Consider the following 24,697-nt stretch of genomic DNA (forward strand, 5'->3'; position numbering starts at 1 on the left):
CGGGGGAAGAGGACCAGGGGTTCCCAGAGGGCGAGAGGACAAGGCACTCGCGGGGGAGCCAGCAAGGTGCGCAAAACCCGCGCTGACATAGGCGCGCGCCGTCCTGCGTGGGCAGGTCCCAGGTCGCGCCCTGCGCTCTCCCTCTCCTCCGCGCGGGTGCAAACGCCAAAGGCATTCTCCCCAGATCTGCGTAGTGCCCGAGGGGAAGCGAGGGCCTCCCTGCAGGCAGGGTTGCCCAATTCAGCCAAAAAGAAAGAAAAAAGAAAAGAAAAAAAACCCAGAAAACGAATACGTACTTATTCACCGTGTGTAACATACAATGTGTGTGTATACACTATTACGTATTTAGATAGAAGCGCGTAGGTGTCCGTAAACGTAGTTACATCTAAGCGTATTCACGTGTAAGTATAAACACTCAAACGTAAGCGGACACACAGGACGCCCGTTTACATTTGAAGTTCAGATAAGCGGGTACTTTTTTGGTGTTTGTCCCATACAGTATCTGAGAGCATTTTCCCACAAAAATGATTCGTTGTTTGCCTGAAATTCAACTTGAGCGCGCGTCCCGCGTTTTCGGTGTCAACGCTCGCTGAGGGGCTGATCGTCCTGGTGGCAAGAAGCGCGGCGGCGCGGGAACGTGCGAACTACAAGCCCCACAATGCTGCGCGGTCACCCGGGGTCCTGATAGGCTGCGAGGTGCTTCCGCCCTCCGTCACTTCCGGTCGCGGTGCTGGCGGTTGCCGCAGGCCGGGCGGGAGTGGAGCGCCCGGGGCCGGGGGTCGGAGGCCGCCATGAACTTCTCCGAGGTGTTCAAGCTCTCCGGCCTGCTCTGCAAGTTCTCCCCGGACGGCAAGTACCTGGTGAGCGGCCGCGGGGCCCGGGAGGAGGGGGCAGCTTGGGGGTCCGCGGGTGCGGGCCTCAAGCAGGGGCCCCGGGTTGACACCCGAGGCTGGGGACCCAGGGCACGTGACCCGGGCGGACACCGGGGCTGGGGACTCGACAGATGCCCCAAGCAGGGGCCCCGGGGGAATGGGGCATGGGCAGGTGCCAGCCTCCCTACACCCCAGTTTCCATCTGTCAGAGGAAGGTAATGGCAGTGTTGTCACACATTTGAGGGTACAGAGGATATCAGCTCGTTGTTGTTATTTTGACACATGGGGGGACATACCTAGTTCTGTTGGCTGTAACCTGGTGCAGCGACTTTGTCTTTGCCAGCCCTCCCCGCCCCCCACCATATGGCAAATAAGCGATTGAAATAACCAGCAGTCTCTGCCCGGATGAGTCCAGTCGTCCGCACTGCTGTTTATTCCAACGATTGGGATTAGAGCTGTTCATCACGGAAGGGGCGGGGGGGGGGGGGGCGACCAAATGCTGCTGAAATCTCTGAGCCAGTCTGTGCAGGAAACACACCAGCATCATCAGTGTGTATCCTCGGGACCTGGCGGTATGATTGGCACTGGAAGTCCATTCAGGAAAAGATCAGCCTTATAGAAAGTGTGTCTGTTAAAAAAAAAAAAAAAAAAGTGTGTCTGTTTAGTTCTGTATGTTAACTCACCGACGCTTCATGACTTTTCAGTTTGAACCTGAACATTCCTGTTCTTTGTCCAGCTCTTTGAAACTGGAACTCCTTTGTGGAGGTATTATCCTAAATACATAAATTAGCATTCTGCTAAGAGATACACAATGTCTTCAGCTTAAAGTTCACCCCCAGAAACCGTGGCGTATTTTTTGAAATGCTCCTCATAAATTCATTGTTTAAAAAAATTGTCTATGAAAATTCCAGTGAATTATAAAGAGAAAGACTATGTTCCTTTGCTTCATTTTCGTGCTTTTTTTTTTTTTTTTTTTTTTTTGGCTTCTCCGCCTTGGTGGAAATATGGTGTTACTGGAGTCTTGTTCTTCGAAGCTCTATCCTAAATCCTGAAGAAAGTAGGTCTGTGTTGCCATTTTTAATATCTTGCAACAGATCTGATAATGGTTTTTCCATGCCATGACACATACTCCCTGTCTTAAGGAGCTCATTGTAACTGATGACAAAGCTACAATGTGACACATGTTCTCAGTTGAAGTTACCCTCCCCTTCTCCTTTTTACAAGGAAAACTCATGAGGTGTGTTTTTTAAACTTTATTTTTGAGAGTGAGAGCGTACGAGTGGGGGAGGGGCAGAGAGAGAGAGAGAGAGAGAGAGGGAGGGAGGGAGGGAGGGAGGGAGGGAGGGAGGGGGAGAGAGAGAATCCCAAGCAGGCTCCTCGTCAGCGTCATGGAGCCCACGGCTAAAACTCACAGAACTCACACTCCCTCACAAACCACGAGATCACAAGGAACCCCCCAGGCGCCCCGAGGTTTTTTTCAAAAGGAAAAGGAAGGTTTGGAAAAGGAAAGGAAAAGGTTTGTAAAACACAAACCAATAATTGAGTTTGATCTTGATAAGAACGAAGCAATTAACATTTAAAAATCAGTTCTTGGGGTGCCTGGGTGGCCCAGTCAGTTAAGCGTCCGACTTTGGCTCAGGTCATGATCTCGGGGTGTATGAGTTCGAGCCCAATATTGGGCTCTGTGCTGACAGCTCAGAGCCTGGAGCTGCTTCGGATTCTGTATCTCCCTCTCTCTCTCTGCCCTTCCACTGCTCGCTCGCTCTCCCTCTCTCCCTCTCTCAAAAATAAATAAACATTAAAAAAATTTTTTTTAAAAACCAGTTCTTGATTTTTAAACTATAATATAATCTAAAATCAGATAAGTATACCCAAATAATTTGCTTAGATATGGATATTATTAACAAACGTGGACACAGACTGCCTCTTCAAGAAAACAGGATTAACGCTTAAACATCTTCACGGTCAGTACTCAGAATAAGTCCCCGCAGTGGACGAGAAACCTGCCTGCGTCCCCTCCTGTGTCGGGAAAGCGTCAGCCTGCTGCTGCTCTTCGCCTCTGCTGTCCCGCGGCTGCTGTTATGCTCGCCGCACTGCTGACACTTCCCGTCACGTTTGCCAGGAGCTGGGGGTGTGTCACAGCACACAAGCCCTCAGGACACCAGCAGGTGCCACACAGCTCAATTCTGGCACCGTCCCCCTGGAGACCCGAGGTGGACCGCCCACCCACTGCATTTTTTTTGATGTTTATTTTCTTGTTTATTTATTTTTTTTTTTTTCATGTTTGAGAGAGAGAGAGAAAGAGCATGAGCAGGGGCGCGGCAGAGAGGGGGGCAGGATCTGCAGCGGGCTCCGTGCTGACAGCAGTGAGCCCGATGTGGGGCTGGAACTCCTGAAGCGTGAGATCGTGACGTGAGCCGAAGGCGGGCGCTTCACCAGCTGTGCCCCCGCACGCGCCCCTGTGCCCCCCACTTCAGATTCCAGCCAGAGCTGCGGGTCCTCGAGCTCCCCACAACTTCCGTCTGCCTGGGCCGCCAGTCAGAGGCTCCCACAGGCCCCCTCCTCGGGTTCGGCTGATTTGCCAGAGTGGCTCACAGAACCCAGACACTTGTGCTAAAGGAGACCAGAGAGGATCCAGGTGAACAGCCAGGTGAAGAGATCCAGAAGACAAGGTCCAGGAGGGTCCCGAGTGCAGGAGCCGCTGTCCCCGTGGGGGTGGGTGCGTCACCTGCCCTGTGTGCCTGTGTTCACCGGCCTGGAGCTCTCTGAACACTGTCCTGTTGGCATTTTACAGAGGATTCCTCGTGATGAATTATTAACTCCGCTTCTAGCCCTCCTCCCCTCTCTGGAGAAGGGGGAGTGGGACTGAACATTACAAGCTTCTAATCATGGCTGGTATTTCTGGTGGCCAGGAGCCCACCTAGAGTTGCCTCGTTAGAACAAAAGACGCTCCTACCACCCAGGACGTTTCAAGGACTCGAGGAGTCCTGTGCCAGGGCCTGGGGGCAGGGACAAATACGTATTTTTCTGTTGCCTCGTCCTTATGTCTCCGTGGTCCTTCTCACCAAGGACCCTGAGGCCCCCGTCCGCACTCCCTGTGCCTTGTCTGCCGGTGGTTAAAGCAGCAGAGTGCTGGCTTAGTTCACAGAAGAGCTGGTCCCACGCTGTGTCCTGCTTTAGTTTTTAATACGCGAGTCAGAAAGTAAAAAATGACCTAGTAGAGAGTTTTAACAGAATGTCTTATCCTGGAGCAGTGTCAACACATAGTCTGTGTATTTCAACCTTGTCTTCTCGTGAACCCTTATCCTTAGAGGGGGTGACAGTCTGTGAACATGAGGCCGTCCAGGCAGGAAATACATCCGGAAGGACAGAGGGAGCTAGAATTCCTGGACGGAGGGGAGCACCGACTCCTGAGCTCCCTTCCCTGAGACTGTTAGACCATCAAGGGCTTTTTTTCCCCGTTTTTAGGCTTCTTGCGTCCAGTACCGCTTAGTGGTCCGGGATGTGCACACCCTCCAGATCCTTCACCTGTACACGTGCCTGGACCAGATCCAGCACATCGAGTGGTCGGCGGACTCCCTCTTCATCCTGTGCGCCATGTACAAGCGGGGGCAGGTTCAGGTGCGCCGCCCACGGGGCTCCGAGCCAGGGGCTCTTGCCTGAGGGTGACCCCGGGAAGGAGCGAGCCTCTTCTGTGCCCTTGTAGTTTGAGAAGAAAGGCGAGGCAGCTCAAGCCGGTTTCCTCTTAAAATTATAACAGTTCCCTAATAGCTTAAGTACTTTGTTTTTGTTTTTTTTTTTTTTAATTTTTTTTTTCAACTTTTTAAATTTATTTTTGGGACAGAGAGAGACATAGCATGAACAGGGGAGGGGCGGAGAGAGAGGGAGACACAGAATCGGAAGCAGGCTCCAGGCTCTGAGCCGTCAGCCCAGAGCCCGACGCGGGGCTCGAACTCACGGACCGCGAGATCGTGACCTGGCTGAAGTCGGACGCTTAACCGACTGCGCCACCCAGGCGCCCCTTAAGTACTTTGAAAACAGGAAAACACTTAACTAGCCTTAACGTGTCATCAGGTAGAATTCAGTAAGAGGAAGTGTCCGCAGACAGCTGTCTAGAAGCTTGGGCCTCACGGGTTTGGGGAAGTGCGAAGATGCGTTTCTAGCAGATCTGAAGTTTCCCCGAAGGAGCTTGGAGGGCTGGCGAAGGGCTTTAAAACCAACACTGTGAGGTCCCCCGGGAGCGTGGCTTTGTGCCGCGGTCCGGCTCCAGCCCTGCCTCGTGGCGGATGTGGAATCGCGCCCTGTGTCCTGACCGTGTGCCGTTGAACCGGCTGTTTTCCAGCTTGACGCGCGTGCGCTCATGTTGTGGGTCTGCGTTTCTGTCCGTTGCGAATCCAGGTGTGGTCCCTGGAGCAGCCGGAGTGGCACTGCAGGATCGACGAGGGCTCGGCCGGGCTGGTGGCCTCCTGCTGGAGCCCGGACGGCCGCCACATCCTCAACACAACCGAGTTCCACGTAAGTGCAAAGGCCCTGGGCACACGTCGTCGAGCAGAGGAGGGTGACTCCTCGCGCCTTTCTCCGGAAATTGCTGGGTAGCGGTCAGGCGGGTGAATTTTGGAGAACAATGTGTATCTTTCAGATATACATATATGGGGAGAGAGGGAGAGACGGAGAAAGATGTGTGTCTTAGGTCGACACGGTTGTTATATGATCTTTCTGCCCAAATTTAAGGAAAAGTAACGCGGGTTTTAAATGACAGGATTTAAGAATTAAACAGTTCCTTTACTTCAGCGGTAGAAGATGAATTCACTACGATCAACTTTACATCTTTAAGATGCCTGACCTGTGACCGCAGTCACTGCTGCGTCCTGTCCGAGCCTCGCTGGGGCTCCTCCCCTCTCCCCCCCCCCCCAACAAAGTTAGGGAATTTGCACATATAAGGTGTTGGGGTAGAAGGTCTTTGGTGTCAGCAGTGTTGTTTTCAAAGACAGAAAAATGTGCAGATCCCGTTAACGATGTGCCTTTTGAGGGGGCGTCATGACCCAGCTGTGTGGGCCCGAACCCCCAGGCCTGGGCTGCCCAGTGCCCTGCAGGAGCCCCGCCCCAGGCTGCAGAGGGGACAGTGTGTGCGTGTGGCGAGGGCGAGTGTCTGTGCCCAGCCGTGAGGGTGCCGGGCGACCCTGTGGGATGTCATCATCGGGTCTTTTTCAAGTTGGCATCATGTGGGAGAAGGTCTCTGTCCAGCCATGAGGGGGCGGCTGAGTCGGCTGCCTCAGACGGCCGTGTGGCTTCACGTACCTTCTGTTTCGGTTTCAGACCCGCTTTTGATGTGGTGTCTGCTCATACAGGCTGTCAGGACACAGGGCACTTGGTTTCCTTGCGGTGCACATGGTGACTTTTCATTCATTCATTCATTTTTAATTTGAGAGAGAGTGGGGGTGGGGGGCAGAGAGAGACGGAGGGAGGGAGAGAGAATCTTGAGCAGGCTCCATATGCTCGGTGCAGAGCCCAGTGAGAGGCTCGATCTCACGCGAGATCATGACCTGAGCTGAAATCCGGAGTCAGACAGAGAGTGGACCGAGACCCAGAGCTGCACACGTTGGCCTTTTAAATTTTTTTTTTTTTTCAACGTTTTTAATTTATTTTTGGGACAGAGAGAGACAGAGCATGAACGGGGGAGGGGCAGAGAGAGAGGGAGACACAGAATCGGAAACAGGCTCCAGGCTCCGAGCCATCAGCCCAGAGCCTGACGCGGGGCTCGAACTCACGGACCGCGAGATCGTGACCTGGCTGAAGTCGGACACTTAACCGACGGCGCCACCCAGGCGCCCCCACGTTGGCCTTTTTTTTTTTTTTTTTTTTTAAATTTTTTTTTTTTTCAACGTTTTTTATTTATTTTTGGGACAGAGAGAGACAGAGCATGAACGGGGGAGGGGCAGAGAGAGAGAGGGAGACACAGAATCGGAAACAGGCTCCAGGCTCCGAGCCATCAGCCCAGAGCCTGACGCGGGGCTCGAACTCACGGACCGCGAGATCGTGACCTGGCTGAAGTCGGACGCTTAACCAACGGCGCCACCCAGGCGCCCCCACGTTGGCCTTTTTTTTTTTTTTTTTTTTTAATTTTTTTTTTTTTCAACGTTTTTTATTTATTTTTGGGACAGAGAGAGACAGAGCATGAACGGGGGAGGGGCAGAGAGAGAGAGGGAGACACAGAATCGGAAACAGGCTCCAGGCTCCGAGCCATCAGCCCAGAGCCTGACGCGGGGCTCGAACTCACGGACCGCGAGATCGTGACCTGGCTGAAGTCGGACGCTTAACCGACGGCGCCACCCAGGCGCCCCCCACGTTGGCCTTTTAAAGACGTTTGCAACTTGGAAGTTTTCAGACGTGCTGAACTGTTTATATGGCCTCACCCGACAGTCTTCGTGATTAGAATTCTTGGGGCCAGAATCCAGTGTCCAGATGGGCGTGTGCCAGGGCCTTCCTGCCTCCTGTACACGAATGTGACAGGCCCTTTGCACAGGGTCCCCGAGGGTAAAGCACTGTGTGCCCCAACCCACCCCCGAGGCCCAGAGCAGGGCTGCCTGCATGCCCCACAGAGGCGGGACGGACCCTGCGTTCTGTGTTAACCCGTTCTTGCTTTCCTTTGGGTCGTGCGTGTGTGCGTGTGTGCGTGCGTGCACACGTGTGCGCATGCACAACGAGCGTATACACTGTTGCTTGCTTTGCATCTGTTTCACGTTTGCTGATGCGAGTTCGTCCTCTGTACTCCGGGGTGGTTCTCTTCACCCTCGGTGTTCGTCCGTCTGGAAGGTGTGGCTCACTCTGCTGTTCCTCGCAGGGGAAGTCACAGTACACCCGTCTGCCCTCTGCTGCTGCCGGTGTTCAAGGGGGTAGGGGCCACGGTGCCGGGAGTATATTGTGCGTGACCTATATTGAGGCACCCTGTCGGGGGTAGCCTGGGGGACTGCCTGCTTATAGTAGATGGCATTCGACTTTCCAAAGCTTTTTATCAGGATTTAAACTGACTGCCAGTCCTGGGGCGCCTGGGGAGCTCAGTCTGTTAAGCGTCTGACTTTGGCTCAGGTCATAACCTCACAGTTCGTGAGTTTGAGCCCTGAGTCAGGCTTTGTGCTGACAGCTCAGAGCCTGGAGCCTGCTTCAGATTCAGTCTCCTCCCCACCCCCCACTCTTTCTCTGCCCTTCCCCTGCTAGCAGTCTGTCTCTTCCAAAATTAAATAAACATTAAAAAAAAAAAAATGAATGAAATTCTAATTTCCTTCTAAGTTCATTCAAGTTCCTGACAACACGAGTCTAATTTTATTTACTATTATTATTTTTTAAAGTTTTATTTTTATTTAAGTAATCTCTACATCCAACATGGGGCTTGAACTCACAACCCGGAGATCATGAGTCACATACTTCCCCAACTGAGCCAGCCAGGTGCCCCAGCATGAATCTAATTTTAAAAAACAACTTCGGGGTCACGGGGGTGGCTCTGTCGGTTGAGCGTCCAACCTCAGCTCGGGTCGTGATCTCACGGTCTGTGAGTTCGAGCCCTGCGCCGGGCTCTGTGCTGACAGCTCGGAGCCTGGAGCCTGCTTCGGATTCTGTGTCTCCCTCTCTCTCTGCCCCGAACCCACTCGCATTCTGTCTCTGTCTCTCTCAAGAATAGATAGATAGATAGATAGATAGATAGATAGATAGATGATAGGTAGGTAGGTGCCAGGCCAGTGGAGCTACAGAGGAAGTGCATTGTGGTTTCACTTGTCGTTTCCTGACTATTGGTGAGGTTGAGTGCTTTCATACCTTGTTTTACACACATGCACACTCTCGCACACTTGATTAATATGCGCTTCAGGTTCCTGTGGACTGTGTGGTGTGAGGAAGGGATCCACGTCTATCTTTTTCCCAACGACGTTTATCAAGAACTGAATTTCTTTATGTTTACATAAAATTTCCGATTTTCCTTCCTCTTCCGCTGTTGGCACACCGGTTTGCTGGGCCGCACTGTTTACGCCCCCGGGTGTGTAGCGTGTCGGTGTCTGTGGGGCTGCCCCCTCCCGTTGCCCTTGTGGTGTCGGTTTGTTTACTGTACTTGTGGGGTGCTGTTACCAGCTGCGCTCGGACTGAGGATGTTATGTCTTCACGCCAGTGGAACCTTGATTGTAACTCATCGTTCGTTGTCCCTCGTGGATCTTTTTGCCTCACAAACCTGTTTTGTCAGTTGTTCGCCTAGCCTGTGGCTCTCGTGGTTTTTCTTTTTCACTCCTGTTACTTTTCCACCTTCCCGTGTCCTTAAATTTCAGTGTCTGTCTGTGTTGTAAACAGCCCGTAGCTGCCTCAAAAAAAAAAATAAGCTGGGGCGCCTGGGTGGCGCAGTCGGTTAAGCGTCCGACTTCAGCCAGGTCACGATCTCGCGGTCCGTGAGTTCGAGCCCCGCGTCAGGCTCTGGGCTGATGGCTCGGAGCCTGGAGCCTGTTTCCGATTCTGTGTCTCCCTGTCTCTCAGACCCTCCCCCGTTCATGCTCTGTCTCTCTCTGTCTCAAAAATAAATAAACGTTAAAAAAAAAAAAAAAAAAAAAATTAAAAAAAAAAAAAAAATAAGCTGAAAACCTTTTTCTTACGTGTCCACAAAGCCAGTTAAAACCACCGACAAGCACTATTCACCCCTTGAGGCGCACAGCTCAGCCAGAACGTGGACAGCCCTGTCTGCGCCCACCGCTGCTCCCGGATAGCCACTGCCTGCTTGCTGTCCACATTCTCTGTCGGTGGGGCCACGTGGCGTGGGGGGCTCTGTTTGGCCTCTGTCACCCAGCGCTGTGCTGTCACTGAGGGTGTCAGCAGCGGTCCCTCGTGGCTGGGCGCCATTCCGTGGCATGGGGACGCGGCATCTGCTTTCCGTCCACCATCTGGCAGGCCGTGGGCGCTTTCCCTTGGGCACCGTCCGGAACGAGCTGCTGGGACGCACGTCATTTGACTCGGGTAAATCCCTAGGAGGGGGTGCCGGGGGGGCGCGTGCCGAAAGCTTCAGGAAACTGCCGACTGCTCTCTAACGTGGCTGCCCCCCCCCCCGCCCCCCCCCCCGGGTTAGAGCTCAGGTGTCCACACTCACGACCCTTGACATGCATCAGTGTGGTTTTCTACTGTAGTCAGTCTTGTGTTGTGGTGTCTCCCTGTGGTTTTTTGTTTTTTTTTTTTTTTTGTTTTGTTTTTTTAATTTTTTTTTTTCAACGTTTTTTTATTTATTTTTGGGACAGAGAGAGACAGAGCATGAACGGGGGAGGGGCAGAGAGAGAGGGACACACAGAATCGGAAACAGGCTCCAGGCTCCGAGCCATCAGCCCAGAGCCTGACGCGGGGCTCGAACTCACGGACCGCGAGATCGTGACCTGGCTGAAGTCGGACGCTTAACCGACTGCGCCACCCAGGCGCCCCGGTTTTTTGTTTTTGTTTTTGTTTTAAGTTTATTTATTTTGAGAAAGAGAGAGACAGAGAGCACAAATGGGGAAGAGGCAGAGAGAGAGAGAGAGAGGGAGAGAGAGAGAGAGAGAGAGAGAGAGAGAGAGAGAGAGAGAGAGAGAATCCCAAGCAGGCTCCTAGCTGTCGGCACACAGTCCGACATGGGGCTCGATCTCACAAACCCAGAGATCATGACCTGAGCTGAAGTCGGACGCCCAGCCACCTGAGCCTCCCAGACGCCCCTGCCTGTGGTTCCAGTTTGCATTGTCCTCATGACTAATGCCGTTAGGCCTCTGTCCCATGCCCGTGATCGTAGGACTTGTCTGTTCGTTTCTTTACCGGGTGGCTAGTCACGTTACTCAACTGTGAAGTTTGTTCTACTATGTTCTGGATGCGAGTCCTTTCCTAGACACACGCCTGGCAAGTGTTTTCTCCTACAGCTTGCCCTCTCAGTTAGTTAGCAGCTTCTTTTAAAGAGCAGAAGTGTTTCCTTTTAATGGAGGCTAACGGATCAGGTTTTTTTTTTTTTTTTTTTTTTATGTTTTGTGCATCTAAAGAAATCCCCACCCAACCCAAGATCCGAAAAGACTTTATTCTGTTTTCTTCTAGAAGTTTTTGGTTTGGGCTCCTAAGTGTAGACATAGGACCTGTTTTGAGTTTAGATCTTTTCCACTCGCACTTCTGTCGAAAACCCGTTGCCTGTGTGTGTGCAGCTCTGTTTCCGGATTCTGTCTTGTTCCATTGACCTATTAGCCTCGCTTTGTGCGAACAGCATACTCTCTGATTATTGTACTTTACAGTAAATCTGGAAACCAGGTCAGTGTGTTTTCCAGCGTTGTCCTTGTTCAGAGTCAGCTGTTGGACGCTCGTCAAGTAGTGAACTGCCACGTCAGCCAACGGGAAGGGCACGGAGACCATTTTTAGAAACAAAACTAGGAATCGGGGTTAAGAAATTCCGGTTATTCCCTTTTAAACTCTAATGAGATCTAGGGGGTCATAGAACCTCAATATTAGATGTAAATGTAGACGGGTGTTTGAACGCTTAAAAGCTATACTGTGGGCTTTTCCTGGGGACGGGTGTCCGTGACCACCCCGCCAGGCACGTGGGCCGGGAGAGGAGGGGACGGCCGGCTGACAGAGCGGTCACCCCCAGAAACCCTGTGGGGAAGCAGCCGTGCAGAGAGGCCACCGTACGGGCCCTTCTGCCCCCACCTCCTGCTCACGAGTCTGCTGAGGCAGAGGACCAAGCAGGTTGACCTCGCTCAGTCCCCGGGACACCCACCGTCCTGGACAGCTTGCCTGCCGGCGTCTGCACATTTGTTAGGAGAGGAAAACCGCAGTTACTTTGGAATTTTAAACTAAATGCACGGATATTCGACTTTGTGTCGCTCACGCAATACTGTTACAAAAAGAAAACCAAACACCAGGAGCATGAAATTAAAGGACGGGAGACGGGGGGTGGCGGGGGGAGACACTCAGGAGCAGCTACTGTTCTTAATTCTGCAGTAAACCTCTTACTGGGTCACTGATGCCTGTCTGTGACTTAACCGCCGTCTTCCCGGCTGCTAAACCTGCACCGTTTCTCTTTCCCCTTCTTCTCGACAGCTGCGGATAACTGTCTGGTCCTTGTGCACAAAGTCCGTGTCTTACATCAAATACCCCAAAGCCTGTCAGCAGGGTGAGTCGGCCGAAGCTGATTTGGAAGCCGTTTCCTTGTTGTTTTTGTTCAGGGCCCGGGGGCGGGGGCGGGGTGGGGGGGAGAGGGACACTTTTTTAATACAGAAAATTTACGGGCACAGTAGTCTCAGCGGCTTATCAGTGTGTGGCCAGCTTCTTTCTCTACGCCCCAGACCTGCTGATGCTTCATCTGTGAATAGTTCCGTGTGTGTCTCCCGAGGACAAGGGCTCCCCTTTCAAGATAGAACCACAGTGGTTTAAAGGACCTCAGAGAAGTAGGCTTTACGTGCGGTTCCCTTCCTGTCGTAGGACTGGGGATCAGGTCCCTTCGGTTGATGTGTGTCCCAGGACCTCTCCCCACGCCCCCCCGCCCCAGTTCTGCACTTCAAGCCTCCAGACTTCTGTTGGCCAGCTCTGTGGTCTCTGTGCCGGGGAGAGGGCAGCCGCCCCGCCCAGCCAGCCACCGCGGGACTCGGTTGGACCGCGGAGAGCGAGTGGGGTGCCCATCCCTGAATCGTGAAGTTGCCGCGATGTGTGCAGACGGCAGTGCCTTGTGTGTTCTTGTGGCTCACGAAGTGTGAGCTGTGGCCTGGGGCCTTGCGACTAACACAGAACGGAAAATACGGTTTCACATTTTCAACCAAAGCTTATTTCTAAACTCCGATCTTTTCCTCTCCCGAGTAATTCAAAAGTACACGTAGGAAGTTGGGGTGCCTGTGTGGCTCAGTCGGCCGGCTGAGGGTCCGCCTTGGGCTCAGCTCGCGATCTCTCCGCTCCCAGGTTCAAGCCCCATGTCGGGCTCTGTGCTGTCGGGGCGGAGTCCGCTTCGGTTCCCGTCTCCCTCTCTCTCTGCCACCGCCCCCCCCCCCCCAGCTGTTGCTTCCTCTCGGTCTCAAAAGTAAATAAGATATTCTTTTAAAAAAGTAAAACTGGGTGTGATGAGAAGCTGACAAGCTGGCTGAGCTCCCTAGGATTTGTGCTCCAAAAACGACGATCCGTCAGGAGCTGCATTTTCAGTGACACTTTGTGGTTCTTCGGGGGCCCGGTTCCTGCGGTTTTCCGTCAGATCCCTTGCCGGTCGGGGGTTGGGGGTCGGGGGTCCCTGGTCCCTGGGCTGCAGCACCAAGGCCGCGGTCTCGCTCTCCGCCCCGCCGTCTGGCTGCGGGCGCCCGTCCCTCCCCGTGACCCCTGCCTCTGGTTTCTCACCGCTCCCTGGGGCTGCAGCGGGGTGTCCCTCTCCTCCCGCCAGGGGTCTCCTTTACCCGGGACGGCCGCTACATGGCGCTGGCGGAGCGGCGCGACTGCCAGGACCACGTGAGCGTATTCGTCTGCAGCGACTGGCAGCTCCTGCGGGTAGGGGGTGCCCTGCCGGCCATGGGGCGTCTCCGAGGCCTGGGCACCTTTGGGAGGGGACGCGGCAGCGCCGTCTCGTGGAGGGCGGGTCACCGGAGGGCACGCCCCGGGGGGGGGGGGGGGTCTGCCGGTGAGCGGGGCGGCCACAGGCCATTGGCGTGAGCCGCTGTCCTCTTGTCAGGGCCGTGCGGTTCGCCCAGGGGCTGCTGCCCCGGGAGGGTCTGCTCTGGGCCAGCCTCCAGGGGCCCCGGCCGGGGGCGCGGGGCCCTCCTCCCCTGGCCGGGCTCAGCTCCACGGGCCGGGTGGGTGCGGAGAGGCCTTCGGACTGGCAGTGACCCTCCTGCCAGAGCACGGAGGTGGCCCCATCGACCCGGGCACGGGGTGTCCTGGCGGGATCTCGCCGGAGCTGATCTTCCAGGAGTGAGGCCGGGCCAGGCAGGAAGGGGGAGGGAGTGGGGGGCGGTGCCAGGCCGCGGGAGCTGCATCACAGCCAGTGGTGCTGGGCACTGTCCTGCCCGGTGGGCTCCACCTGGGCCCGCCTGGGGCCTCCTGAGTGCCCAGGCAGGATTTTAACGACAGAAGGACAGGGCTGGAGACATTGTCCGCTTCTGTACAAGGAAATTAAATACTAAACGTGTTCCCAACATCAGTGATAAAATGTGTATTTGTTCAAGAAAACACTTTCGAATTTAATGTTTCTCTGTCTTGCTTTGGAAGCACTTTGACACAGAGACCCAGGACCTCGCAGGGATCGAGTGGGCCCCAAACGGCTGTGTGCTGGCAGTGTGGGACACCTGCCTGGAGGTATGCAGGGTGACCAGGCAGACCCTGTGTGTTGGGGCGCTTTGACCTGTGTTTACCCGACGCTTTCTGAATGTGGAGGCTCGGTCGGCTCACCAGGCTCCGAGGCCAAGCCCAGCCCTTTGACCAGCGAGTCCTTACGTTTGCGGCCAAGGTCCCCACTGTCCCCTGTGCGGGAGGTCCTGAACTGCTCCACTGGTCTTCCTTCTGACCTCCCGCTGGCCATTGGCTGTGTCCCAATCCCACACCCCCCCCCCCCCCCCGCCATGCTCCGGTCAGGGTGAGTGTCAACATCTGCACGGTCTCCTGCAGTACAAGGTCCTGCTCTACTCCTTGGACGGCCGGCTCTTGTCCGCGTACTGTGCCTACGAGTGGTCCCTGGGCGTCAAGTCTGTGGCCTGGAGCCCCAGCAGTCAGTTCCTGGCCATCGGAAGCTATGACGGGAAGGTGAGACCGAGTAGCACACATGGAGATGCTGCGGGCACGGCGCCCGCCAGGGGCCCTCACGCGCACTCTCCCCCCTCAGGTGCGCATCCTTAATCACGTGACTTGGAAAATGATCACAGAGTTCGGGCACCCAGCCACCATTAGCAATCCCAAAATAGTAAGTCTGGAATGCATGTTTGTTTGTTTGTTTCTTTCTTTCTTTCTGTCTTTCTCTCTTTCTCTCTCTCTCTCTCTCTCTCTTTCTTTCTTTATGAAATTTATTGTCAACTTGCTTTCCATACAACACCCAGTGCTCATCCCAACAGGTGCCCTCCTCAGTGCCCATCACCCACTTTCCCCTCCCTCCCACCCCCCATAAACCCTCAGTTTGTTCTCAGCTTTTAGGAGTCTCTTATGTTTTGGCTCCCTCCCTCTCTAACCATTTTTCCCCCTTCTCCTCCCCCCCTGGTCTTCTGTTAAGTTTCTCAGGATCCACATAAGAGTGAAACCATATGGTATCTGTCTTTCTATGGCTTATTTCACTTAGCATCACACTCTCCAGTTCCATCCACGTTGCTACAAAGGGCCAGATTTCATTCTTTCTCATTGCCACGTAGTATTCCATTGTGTATATAAACCATAACTTCTTTATCCATTTATCAGTTGATGGACATTTAGGCTCTTTCCATAAGTTGGCTATTGGTGAAAGTGCTGCTATAAACATTGGGGCACACGTGCCCCTCTGCATCAGCACTCCTGTATCCCTTGGGTAAATTCCTAGCAGTGCTATTGCTGGGTCATAGGGTAGATCTATTTTTAATTATTTGAGGAACCTCCACACTGTTTTCCAGAGCGGCTGCACCAGTTTGCATTCCCACAAAAAGTGGAAGAGGGTTCCCGTTTCTCCACATCCTCTCCAGCATCTAGAGTCTCCTGATTTGTTCATTTTAGCCACTCTGACCAGCGTGAGGTGGTATCTCAGTGTGGTTTTGATTTTTACTTCCCTGATGAGGAGCGACGTTGAGCATCTTTTCATGTGCCTGTTGGCCATCTGGATGTCTTCTTTGGAAAAGTGTCTATTCATGTCTTCTGCCCATTTATTCACTGGATTATTTGTTTTTCGGGTGTGGAGTTTGGTGAGTTCTTTATAGATTTTGGATACTAACCCTTCGTCCGATATGTCATTTGCAAATATCTTTTCCCATTCCATCGGCTGCCTTTTAGTTTTGTTGATTGTTTCCTTTGTAGTGCAGAAGCTTTTTATCTTGATGAGGTCCCAATAGTTCATTTTTGCTTTTAATTCCCTTGCCTTTGGGGATGTGTTAAATAAGAAATTTCTGAGGCTGAGGTCAGAGAGTTTTTTTCCTGCTTTCTCCTCCAGGGTTTTGATGGTTTCCTGTCTCACATTCAGGTCCTTCATCCATTTTGAGTTTGTTTTTGTGAATGGTGTAAGAAAGTGGTCTAGTTTCAACCTTCTGCATGTTGCTGTCCAGTTCTCCCAGCACCATTTGCTAAAGAGACTGTCTTTTTTCCATTGGATATTCTTTCCTGCTTTGTCAAAGATTAGTTGGCCGTATTTTTGTGGGTCTAGTTCTGGGGTTTCTGTTCTATTCCATTGGTCTATGTGTCTGTTTTTGTTTTTTGTTTTTTAACATTTATTTATTTTTGAGACAGAGAGAGACAGAGCATGAGCAGGGGAGGGTCAGAGAGAGAGGGAGACACAGAATCCGAAACAGGCTCCAGGCTCTGAGCTGTCAGCCCAGAACCCGATGCGGGGCTCGAACTCACGCACCGCGAGATCATGACCTGAGCCGAAGTCGGACGCCCAACCAACTGAGCCACCCAGGCGCCCCTATGTGTCTGTTTTTGTGCCAATACCATGCTGTCCTGATGATTACAGCTTTGTAGTAGAGGCTAAAGTCTGGGATTGTGATGCCTCCTGCTTTGATTTTCTTCTTCAGTATTACTTTGGCTATTCGGGGTCTTTTGTGGTTCCATACAAATTTTAGGATTGCTTGTTCTAGCTTCAAGAAGAATGCTGGTGCAATTTTGATTGGGATTGCATTGAATGTGTAGATGGCTTTGGGTAGTATTGACATTTTAACAATATTTATTCTTTCAATCCATGAGCACGGAATGTTTTTCCATTTCTTTGTAACTTCTTCAATTTCCCTCATAAGGTTTCTGTAATTTTCAGCATACAGATCTTTTACATCTTTGGTTAGGTTTATTCCTAGGTATTTTATGCTTCTTGGTACACTTGTGAATGGGATCAGTTTCTTTATTTGTCTCTCTGTTGCCTCATTATTAGCGTAGAAGAATGCAACTGATTTCTGTACATTGATTTTGTATCCTGCGACTTTGCTGAATTCATGTATCAGTTGTAGCAGACTTTTGGTGGAGTCTGTCAGGTTTTCCATGTATAATATCATGTCATCTGCAAAGAGTGAAAGCTTGACTTCATCTTTGCCAATTTTGATGCCTTTGATTTCCTTTTGTTGTCTGGTTGCTGATGCTAGAACTTCCCACACTATGTTAAACAACAGCGGTGAGAGTGGACATCCCTGTCGTGTTCCTGATCTCAGGGAAAAAGCTCTCAGTTTTTCCCTGTTGAGGATGATGTTAGCTGTGGGCTTTTCATAAATGGCTTTTATGCTGTTTAAGGTATGTTCCTTCTATCCCGACTTTCTCAAGGTTTTTATTAAGAAAGGATGCTGAATTTTGTCAGATGCTTTTTCTGCATCGATTGACAGGATCATATGGTTCTTATCTTTTCTTTTATTAATGTGATGTATCACATTGATTGATTTGCGAATGTTGAACCAGCCCTGCAGCCCAGGAACGAATCCCACTTGATCATGGTGAATAATTCTTTTTATATGCTTTTGAATTCGATTTGCTGGTATCTTATTGAGAATTTTGCATCCATATTCATCAGGGATATTGGCCTGTAGTTCTCTTTTTTTACTGGGTCTCTGTCTGGTTTAGGAATCAAAGTAATGCTGGCTTCATAGAATGAGTCTGGAAGTTTTCCTTCCCTTTCTATTTTTTGGAATAGCTTGAGAAGGATAGGTATTATCTCTGCTTTAAATGTCTGGTAGAATTCCCTTGGGAAGCCATTGGGAAGCCATCTGGTCCTGGACTGTTATTTGTTGGGAGATTTTGGATAACTGATTCAATTTCTTCGCTGGTTATGGGTCTGTTCAAGCTTTCTATTTCTTCCTGTTTGAGTTTTGGAAGTGTGTGCGTGTTTAGGAATTTGTCCATTTCTTCCAGGTTGTCCAGTTTGTTGGCATGTAATTTTTCATAGTATTCCCTGATAATTCCTTGTATTTCTGAGGGATTGGTTGTAATAATTCCATTTTCATTCATGATTTTGTGTATTTGAGTCATCTCCCTTTTCTTTTTGAGAAGCCTGGCTAGAGGTTTATCAATTTTGTTTATTTTTTCAAAAAAACAACTCTTGGTTTCATTGATCTGCTCTATAGTTTTTTTAGATTCTATGTTGTTTATTTCTGCTCTGATCTTTATTATTTCCCTTCTTCTGCTGGATTTGGGGTGTCTTTGCTGTTCTGCTTCTATCTCCTTTAGGTGTGCTGTTAGATTTTGTATTTGGGATTTTTCTTGTTTCTTGAGATAGGCCTGGATTGCAATGTATTTTCCTCTCAGGACTGCCTTTGCTGCATCCCAAAGCGTTTGGATTGTTGTATTTTCATTTTCATTTGTTTCCATATATTTTTTAATTTCTTCTCTAATTGCCTGCTTGACCCATTCATTCTTTAGTAGGGTGTTCTTTAACCTCCATGCTTTTGGAGGTCTTCCAGACGTTTTCGTGTTGTTGATTTCAAGCTTCAGAGCATTGTGGTCTGAAAGCATGTATGGTATGATCTCAATTCTTGTATACTTATGAAAGGCTGTTTTGTGACCCAGTATGTGATCTATCTTGGAGAAGGTTCCATGTGCACTCGAGAAGAAAGTATATTCTGTTGCTTTGGGATGCAGAGTTCTAAATATATCTATCAATTCCATCTGATCCAGTGTATCATTCAGGGCCCTTGTTTTTTTATTGATCCTGTGTCTAGATGATCTGTCCAGTGTTGTAAATGGAGTATTAAAGTCCCCTGCAATTACCACATTCTTATCAATAAGGTTGCTTATGTTTTTGATTAATTGTTTTATATATTTGGGGGCTCCCGTATTCGGTGCATAGACATTTATAATTGTTAGCTCTTCCTGATGGATAGACCCTATAATGATTATATAATGCCCTTCTTCATCTCTTGTTACAGCCTTTAATTTGAAGTCTAGTTTGTCTGATATAAGTATGGCTACTCCAGCTTTCTTTTGACTTCCGGTAGCATGATAGATAGTTCTCCATCCCCTCACTTTCAATCTGAAGGTGTCCTCAGGTCTAAAATGAGTCTCTTGTAGACAGCAAATAGATGGGTCTTGTTTTTTTTATCCATTCTGATACCCTATGTCTTTTGATTGGCGCATTTAGTCCATTTACATTCAGTGTTATTATTGAAAGATATGGGTTTAGAGTTATTATGTTATCTATAGATTTCATGCTTGTAGTGGTGTCTCTGGTCCTTTGTGGTCCTTGCAACATTTCATTCACAGAGTCCCCCTTAGGATCTCCTGTAGGGCTCGTTTAGTGATGATGAATTCCTTCAGTTTTTGTTTGTTTGGGAAAACCTTTATCTCTCCTTCTATTCTGAATGACAGACTTGCTGGGTAAAGGCTTCTTGGCTGCATATTTTTCCTGTTCATCACCTTGAAGATTCCCTGCCCTTCCTGTCTGGCCTGCCAAGTTTCAGTAGATCGGTGTGCTACTACCCTTATGTGTCTAGCTTGTATGTTAGGGCCCGTTTGTCCCTAGCTGCCTTCAGAATTCTCTCTTTATCCTTGTATTTTGCCAGTTTCACTATGATATGTCGTGCAGAAGATCGATTCAAGTGACATCTGAAGGGAGTTCTCTGTGCCTCTTGGATTTCAATGCCTTTTTCCTTCCCCAGATCAGGGAAGTTCTCAGCTATGATTTCTTCAAGTACGTCTTCAGCACCTTTCCCTCTCTCTTCCTCCTCTGGAATCCCAATTATGCATATGTTATTACATTTAATTGTGTCACTTAGTTCTCTAAGTCTCCCCTCATACTCCTGGATTTTTTTTCTCTCTCTTTTTCTCAGCTTCCTCTTTTTCCATGATTTTATCTTCCAATTCACCTGTTCTCTCCTCTGCCTCTTCAATCCGAGCTGTGGTCGCCTCCATTTTATTTTGCAGCTCATTTATAGCATTTTTAGCTCCTCCTGACTGGTCCTTAGTCCCTTGATCTCTGTAGCAATAGATTCTCTGCTGTCCTCTATACTGTTTTCAAGCCCAGCGATTAATTTTATGACTATTATTTTAAATTCATTTTCTGCTGTATTGCTTAAATCGTTTTTGATCAGTTCGTTAGCTGTTGCTATTTCCTGGAGTTTCTTTTGGGGAGAATTCCTCCGTTTCGTCATTTTGGATGGTCCCTGGGGTGGCGCGGAACCGCAGGGCACTTCCCCCGTGCTGTCTGGAGTAACTTGCGTTGGTGGGCGGGGCCGCGGTCAGAGCCGCTGTCTGTCCCCAGCCCACCTCTGGGGCCACAGTCAGACTGGTGTGTACCTTATCTTCCCCTCTCCCAGGGGCAGGTCTCACTGTGGAGTGGTGTGGCCCCTGTCTGGGCTGTGTGCACACTGCCCGGCTGGTGGTGCTGCTTTGATGGGATCTGGCGTATTATTAGCCGGGCTGGATCGGCAAGGTGCACAGGGGTGGGAGGAGCAGGCTCAGCTCGCTTTTCCTTCGGTGATCCGCTTCAGGAGGAGCCCTGCGGCACCGGGAGGGAGGCCGACCCGTCGGAGGGATGGATCCGCAGAAGCACAGCGTTGGGTGTTTGCGTGGTGCAAGCAAGTTCCATGATGGGAACCGGCTCCCTTTCGGATTTGGGCTGGGGGATGGGCGAGGGAGAAGGCGCTTCCCAGTGCCTTTGCTCCCCGCCAAGCTGCGCTCTGTCGTCCGGGGCTCAACAACTCTCCCTCCGTTGTCCTCCGGCCCTCCCGTTGTCCTCCGGCCCTCCCGTTCTCCGAGCAGAGCTGTTAGCTTATAACCTTCCGGATGTTAAGTCTCACTGGCCGACAGAACACACTCCGTCCGGCCCCTCCGCTTTTGCCAGCCAGACTCGGGGGCTCTGCCTTGCCGGGCGGGCTGGCTGCCCCTCCACCACCCCAGCTCCCTCCCGCCGGTCCGTGGAGCGCGCACCGCCTCTCCGCCCTTCCTACCCTCTTCCGTGGGCCTCTCGTCTGCGCTCGGCTCCAGAGAGTCCGTTCCGCTAGTCTTCTCGTGGTTAGCGGGGTAAATCAGGCAGATGTGGGTGGAATCTAAGCGATCAGCAGGCCGCGCTGAGCCCAGCGTCGTCCTTCGCCGCCATTTTCCTCCCTCCCTGGAATGCAGCTTTCTATTTGAGCCACATGTGGAGAAGGGAGGTAGAAAAAGTCTTTTTTCACTTTGCATTATTCATGGTGATGTCGCCACTCACATCACCAGAAACTTCTGTTACGGTAACATTTCAAATGTTCGACTCAACCAATTCCCAAAGGATCCGAAGTGGTGTCCTTGCCCTGCCCTCCCCACTCCCCAGACGGGTCACTCTCAGGTCTGTTCCTGCCCTCGGCAGAGTACCCAGGGTCCCTCACCCACAAGCACCGGGCGTTTGGGGCTGGAGAAGCAGACCTGAGAAGTGGGGGGCAGGTGTCCCTGGGGCAGGCAGGGATGGTCACGGGGTCAGGGGCCAGGAAGAAGTGATACGGCATTGGAGGGAGGAGCAGTTCTGGCAGCAAGAACATGAAGTACAGAGGGCCTGAGGTGATCATGTGTGTCCTTTTTAGCAGGGGACAGACAGACACCAACCTTGGGGAGCTGTCCCACATGTGGGAAATATGAGGGAGGCCACCAGGAGTAGGGCTGCAGGTAGCCGTGTGGAAGGGGAGGGGAGGGGAGGGGGAGGGGACAGCTGGGAGGCGAGGCTGGGGCGGCGAGGCTGGGGCGGAGGTCCCGAGGTGGGACCTGGCTGGAGGTGCAGGCGGGTGAAGCCATCCATGGTCGTGGGAGGCCGAGGCCGAGCAGGCCAACCACACGGGCCGTGAAGGGTTTGCTCGGCCCTCCCGGCCTGCAGCCCAAGCTTGTTCTGAGGCCAGGGGGCAGCCGGGCTGCCTCACCGCCTCGGCCTCATGGGCCCATCAGGTTTCGGGACACAGATGTCCCCTCGTTCCCAGGACCTGTGTCTGTCACTTGGCACCACTGAGATGCTTGTGTCCTCACTGGCCAGCGGTCGGTTGGGCGCGTACGAACCCGCAGCCAGCACAGGCCACTCCTCCGAGGGGCGGGCTCGGGGTGGGGCTTGGAGTGGGACCCATGCCGGGCGCCCCCGCGGGGGAGTGGGCGCCGGTGGCCCGGCGTCTCTGTGTCCGTCACCAGGAACGGCAGCGCCTCGCGTCCAGGTCCAGCGTCACCACTACCCGGTGCGTCACCGCCTCTGCTCCTGCGTGTCATGTGTGGGCGGTGGTGGTGGCAGGACTGTCGTGTCTTCCAGGTCGTGTACAAGGAAGCCGAGAAGACTCCGCGGCTGGCGCCGGGCCGCCTGGCCTTCCCCCCGCCCAGAGCAGCGGCCGGCGTGGCCTCCCCTGCGGAGACCAAGTGTGAGCAGCTGGGGGGGGGGGGGGGCGGGATTGCTCCCTCCTTTGACCGAGACACCTCCCGGCTTGCGTCCTCCCACCTGCGGGTCACTAGACTCGCCTGCCGGGGGGGGGGGGGGAGATTTCCGTCGCGTCGGGAGGGCTGGTGGTCCCAGTGTGGCAGGCACCGCCCTGCAGGTGGTTCTTTAAGGACCAGTAAGATGCCCTTGGAGGAGCCAGAGGGGGTGGGGCTGCGGAACTGGCCGCGGGTCCTGGGCAGGTGGCCTGTGCCTCAGTCCCGGCATCGGTACGGTGGGCTAACAAGGTACAGGAGGTGGGGGAGCAGCCCCCAGGTCGTGTGGTGTCCGCGGCCCAGCCCCGCTCAGTAAGCGGATGGGGGTTGGGGGGTGGGGGGGGGACACAGCCAGCACACCCGCTCACCTGGCTTTCCATCGTCACCTTACCACCTTTTGCCATGAGTTTTATAATGGCTTTTTGTTTTTTTTAAGACTTTTTTAGAGCATTTTAGGTGTATGGCAAAACTGAGGGGAAGGCACAGAGTTGCCACGCCCCTGCCCGCTCACACGTGGCCTCTCCGCTACACAGACCCCCCACGGGGGCTCCAGCGCCATGGCCGGGTCCCCTTAAGCCTCTGTTTCCATAGAATCTTCCTCCGTGGGTTAACGTGAAGTCCTCTTTTCCTTCTGTCTGAACTGAGTGGACGAGGCCAGCGGCTCCTGTCCCCTCCCTTTCCGTGTTCTAGATGAGATCGCCTCCGTGCCAGTCTCCTTACAGACCCTGAAGCCTGTTGCCGACAGAGCGAACCCGAAAATCGGCATCGGAGCGCTGGCCTTCAGCCCGGACAGCTACTTCCTGGCGACGAGAAGCGGTCAGTGGCCGCGCTCGCGGGCCGTGCCCCTCCCCGTTTCCTCCGGTGCCCAGGCATGAAGACCGGGTGAGCGGAAACCCCGGTGACGGGCTTCCGGCATGTTGCGTCCTCCTGCCGGGAGGCTGTGCCCACGGAAGCTTCCGGAGGCGCGGTGTCTCGGCGCCTCCGCCTGCTGCTTGCTGTCGGGCGAAGAGCAGGGTCCGGGCGCCACCACAGCCACGGCCCGTTTCGTGCGGGAAGGGAGCTCACGTGTTTTGAGGGCTGTGAGAACCGCCAAACCCGCCCTTGTGGGCTCTAAGCCTGGGCGGGGGGACCGTCCGGCTCGTAGACACCGGAGCGGCCACGTCCACGGGGCTTGGGGCCCGCCCCCCAGCGTGCATCGCAGGCGGGGACACTGAAGCAGGGTGTCCGCGTCTTCCCTCCTCAGACAGTGTCCCGAACGCCGTCTGGATCTGGGACATTCAGAAGCTGAGGCTCTTCGCGGTGCTGGAGCAGCTGTGCCCCGTGCGCTCCTTCCAGTGGGACCCGCAGCAGCCCCGGCTGGCCATCTGCACGGGAGGCGGCAAGGTGTACCTGTGGGCGCCAGCGGGCTGCGTGTCCGTGCAGGTGCCTGGGGAAGGTGAGCGCAGTGGCGCTTGTGACCGGCTGTAGGCAGAACCCTAACAGATGAGCCCCTCCCAGGCGACCTGGGCACCGGGGCTCGTGTGGGCGACCGCCTCGGGTGTACGGTCGGTCCCTCTCGGCACATCCAGGGAGAGACCTCGGGCCGGTCCCCGGCATCACACACCGGGTGGGGGTCCACCGCTCCGAGCTCTCACGGGACACAGAGACGCCCACCCGAGCTGAGCTCTGGGGATGTGGGGCCGCGCTCACCCTGGGACCCTGGCCTCACCCTTTCACCCTCCGGCTGCCTTTCTCCAGGTGACTTTCAGGTGCTTTCTCTGTGCTGGCATTTAAACGGGGACTCACTGGCCCTCCTCAGTAAGGACCACTTCTGCCTGTGTTTCCTGGAAACCGAGGACAGGGTTGGCACGGCCTTTGGACGGCCAGGTGACCACACGTAGGACCTGTGAGTGCCCAGGCCCAGCCGAGACGAGAGAACACTGTGGCACGTGGCAGCTACGGGGAAGGTGCGGGGCTTCTGGGGGGCGGGGGGCGTTCCCCAACAGTGGCCCAGATGAAATGACCGGCTTTTATTTTTGTATAGCATTCCTGTAAATATGTATGGTATGAGACTAATTTTTATTTAAAATAAACATTTACTAACTCATGAGACGGCTGATGCTTGTTTTCGTGACAGGTTTAAGTCATAGGAAGGTTTTCTGGTTTGTTTCAGGTTTTGGGTTCACGGTCTTACATAAAGTCACTGACCCCAAGCAGCAACTTCCCCCTCAGAGAGACATCCTGCTCTGCTCTGGCGCCCCCGTTCCTGGTCACTGAACCTTCTGGAGAGCGGGCTCGGTTTTCACATGGGGTGCGTGCTGGAGCACGGGGACAGAAGCTGCCGGCCCCAGGGC

At 53.0% G+C, this 24,697-nt stretch overlaps 1 protein-coding gene across 3 annotated transcripts; it reads left to right on the top strand.

The window, feature by feature from the left end:
- Positions 1 to 686: 686 nt before the first annotated feature.
- On the top strand, positions 687 to 24,450 carry WRAP73 (WD repeat containing, antisense to TP73). 3 transcript variants are annotated; one of them, XM_058719357.1, is made up of 12 exons: positions 697 to 860; positions 4,341 to 4,493; positions 5,271 to 5,387; positions 11,940 to 12,012; positions 13,261 to 13,364; positions 14,082 to 14,168; positions 14,478 to 14,612; positions 14,692 to 14,769; positions 22,210 to 22,315; positions 23,055 to 23,180; positions 23,608 to 23,799; positions 24,102 to 24,450. In XM_058719357.1, exons 1-12 carry the CDS (start codon positions 792 to 794, stop codon positions 24,242 to 24,244), a joined length of 1,383 nt encoding a protein of 460 aa, XP_058575340.1. In that variant the 5' UTR covers positions 697 to 791; the 3' UTR covers positions 24,245 to 24,450. The 3 variants fall into 3 exon arrangements, with proteins under 3 accessions (XP_058575341.1, XP_058575342.1, XP_058575340.1); XM_058719359.1 differs by lacking the exon at positions 24,102 to 24,450 and having other exon boundaries at positions 688 to 860; positions 23,055 to 23,246; positions 23,608 to 23,743; XM_058719358.1 differs by lacking the exons at positions 4,341 to 4,493; positions 5,271 to 5,387 and having other exon boundaries at positions 687 to 860.
- The last annotated feature ends 247 nt before the right edge of the window (positions 24,451 to 24,697 follow it).

The sequence above is a fragment of the Neofelis nebulosa genome, chromosome 2, assembly GCF_028018385.1.
Source record: "Neofelis nebulosa isolate mNeoNeb1 chromosome 2, mNeoNeb1.pri, whole genome shotgun sequence".
NCBI lineage: Eukaryota > Metazoa > Chordata > Mammalia > Carnivora > Felidae > Neofelis > Neofelis nebulosa.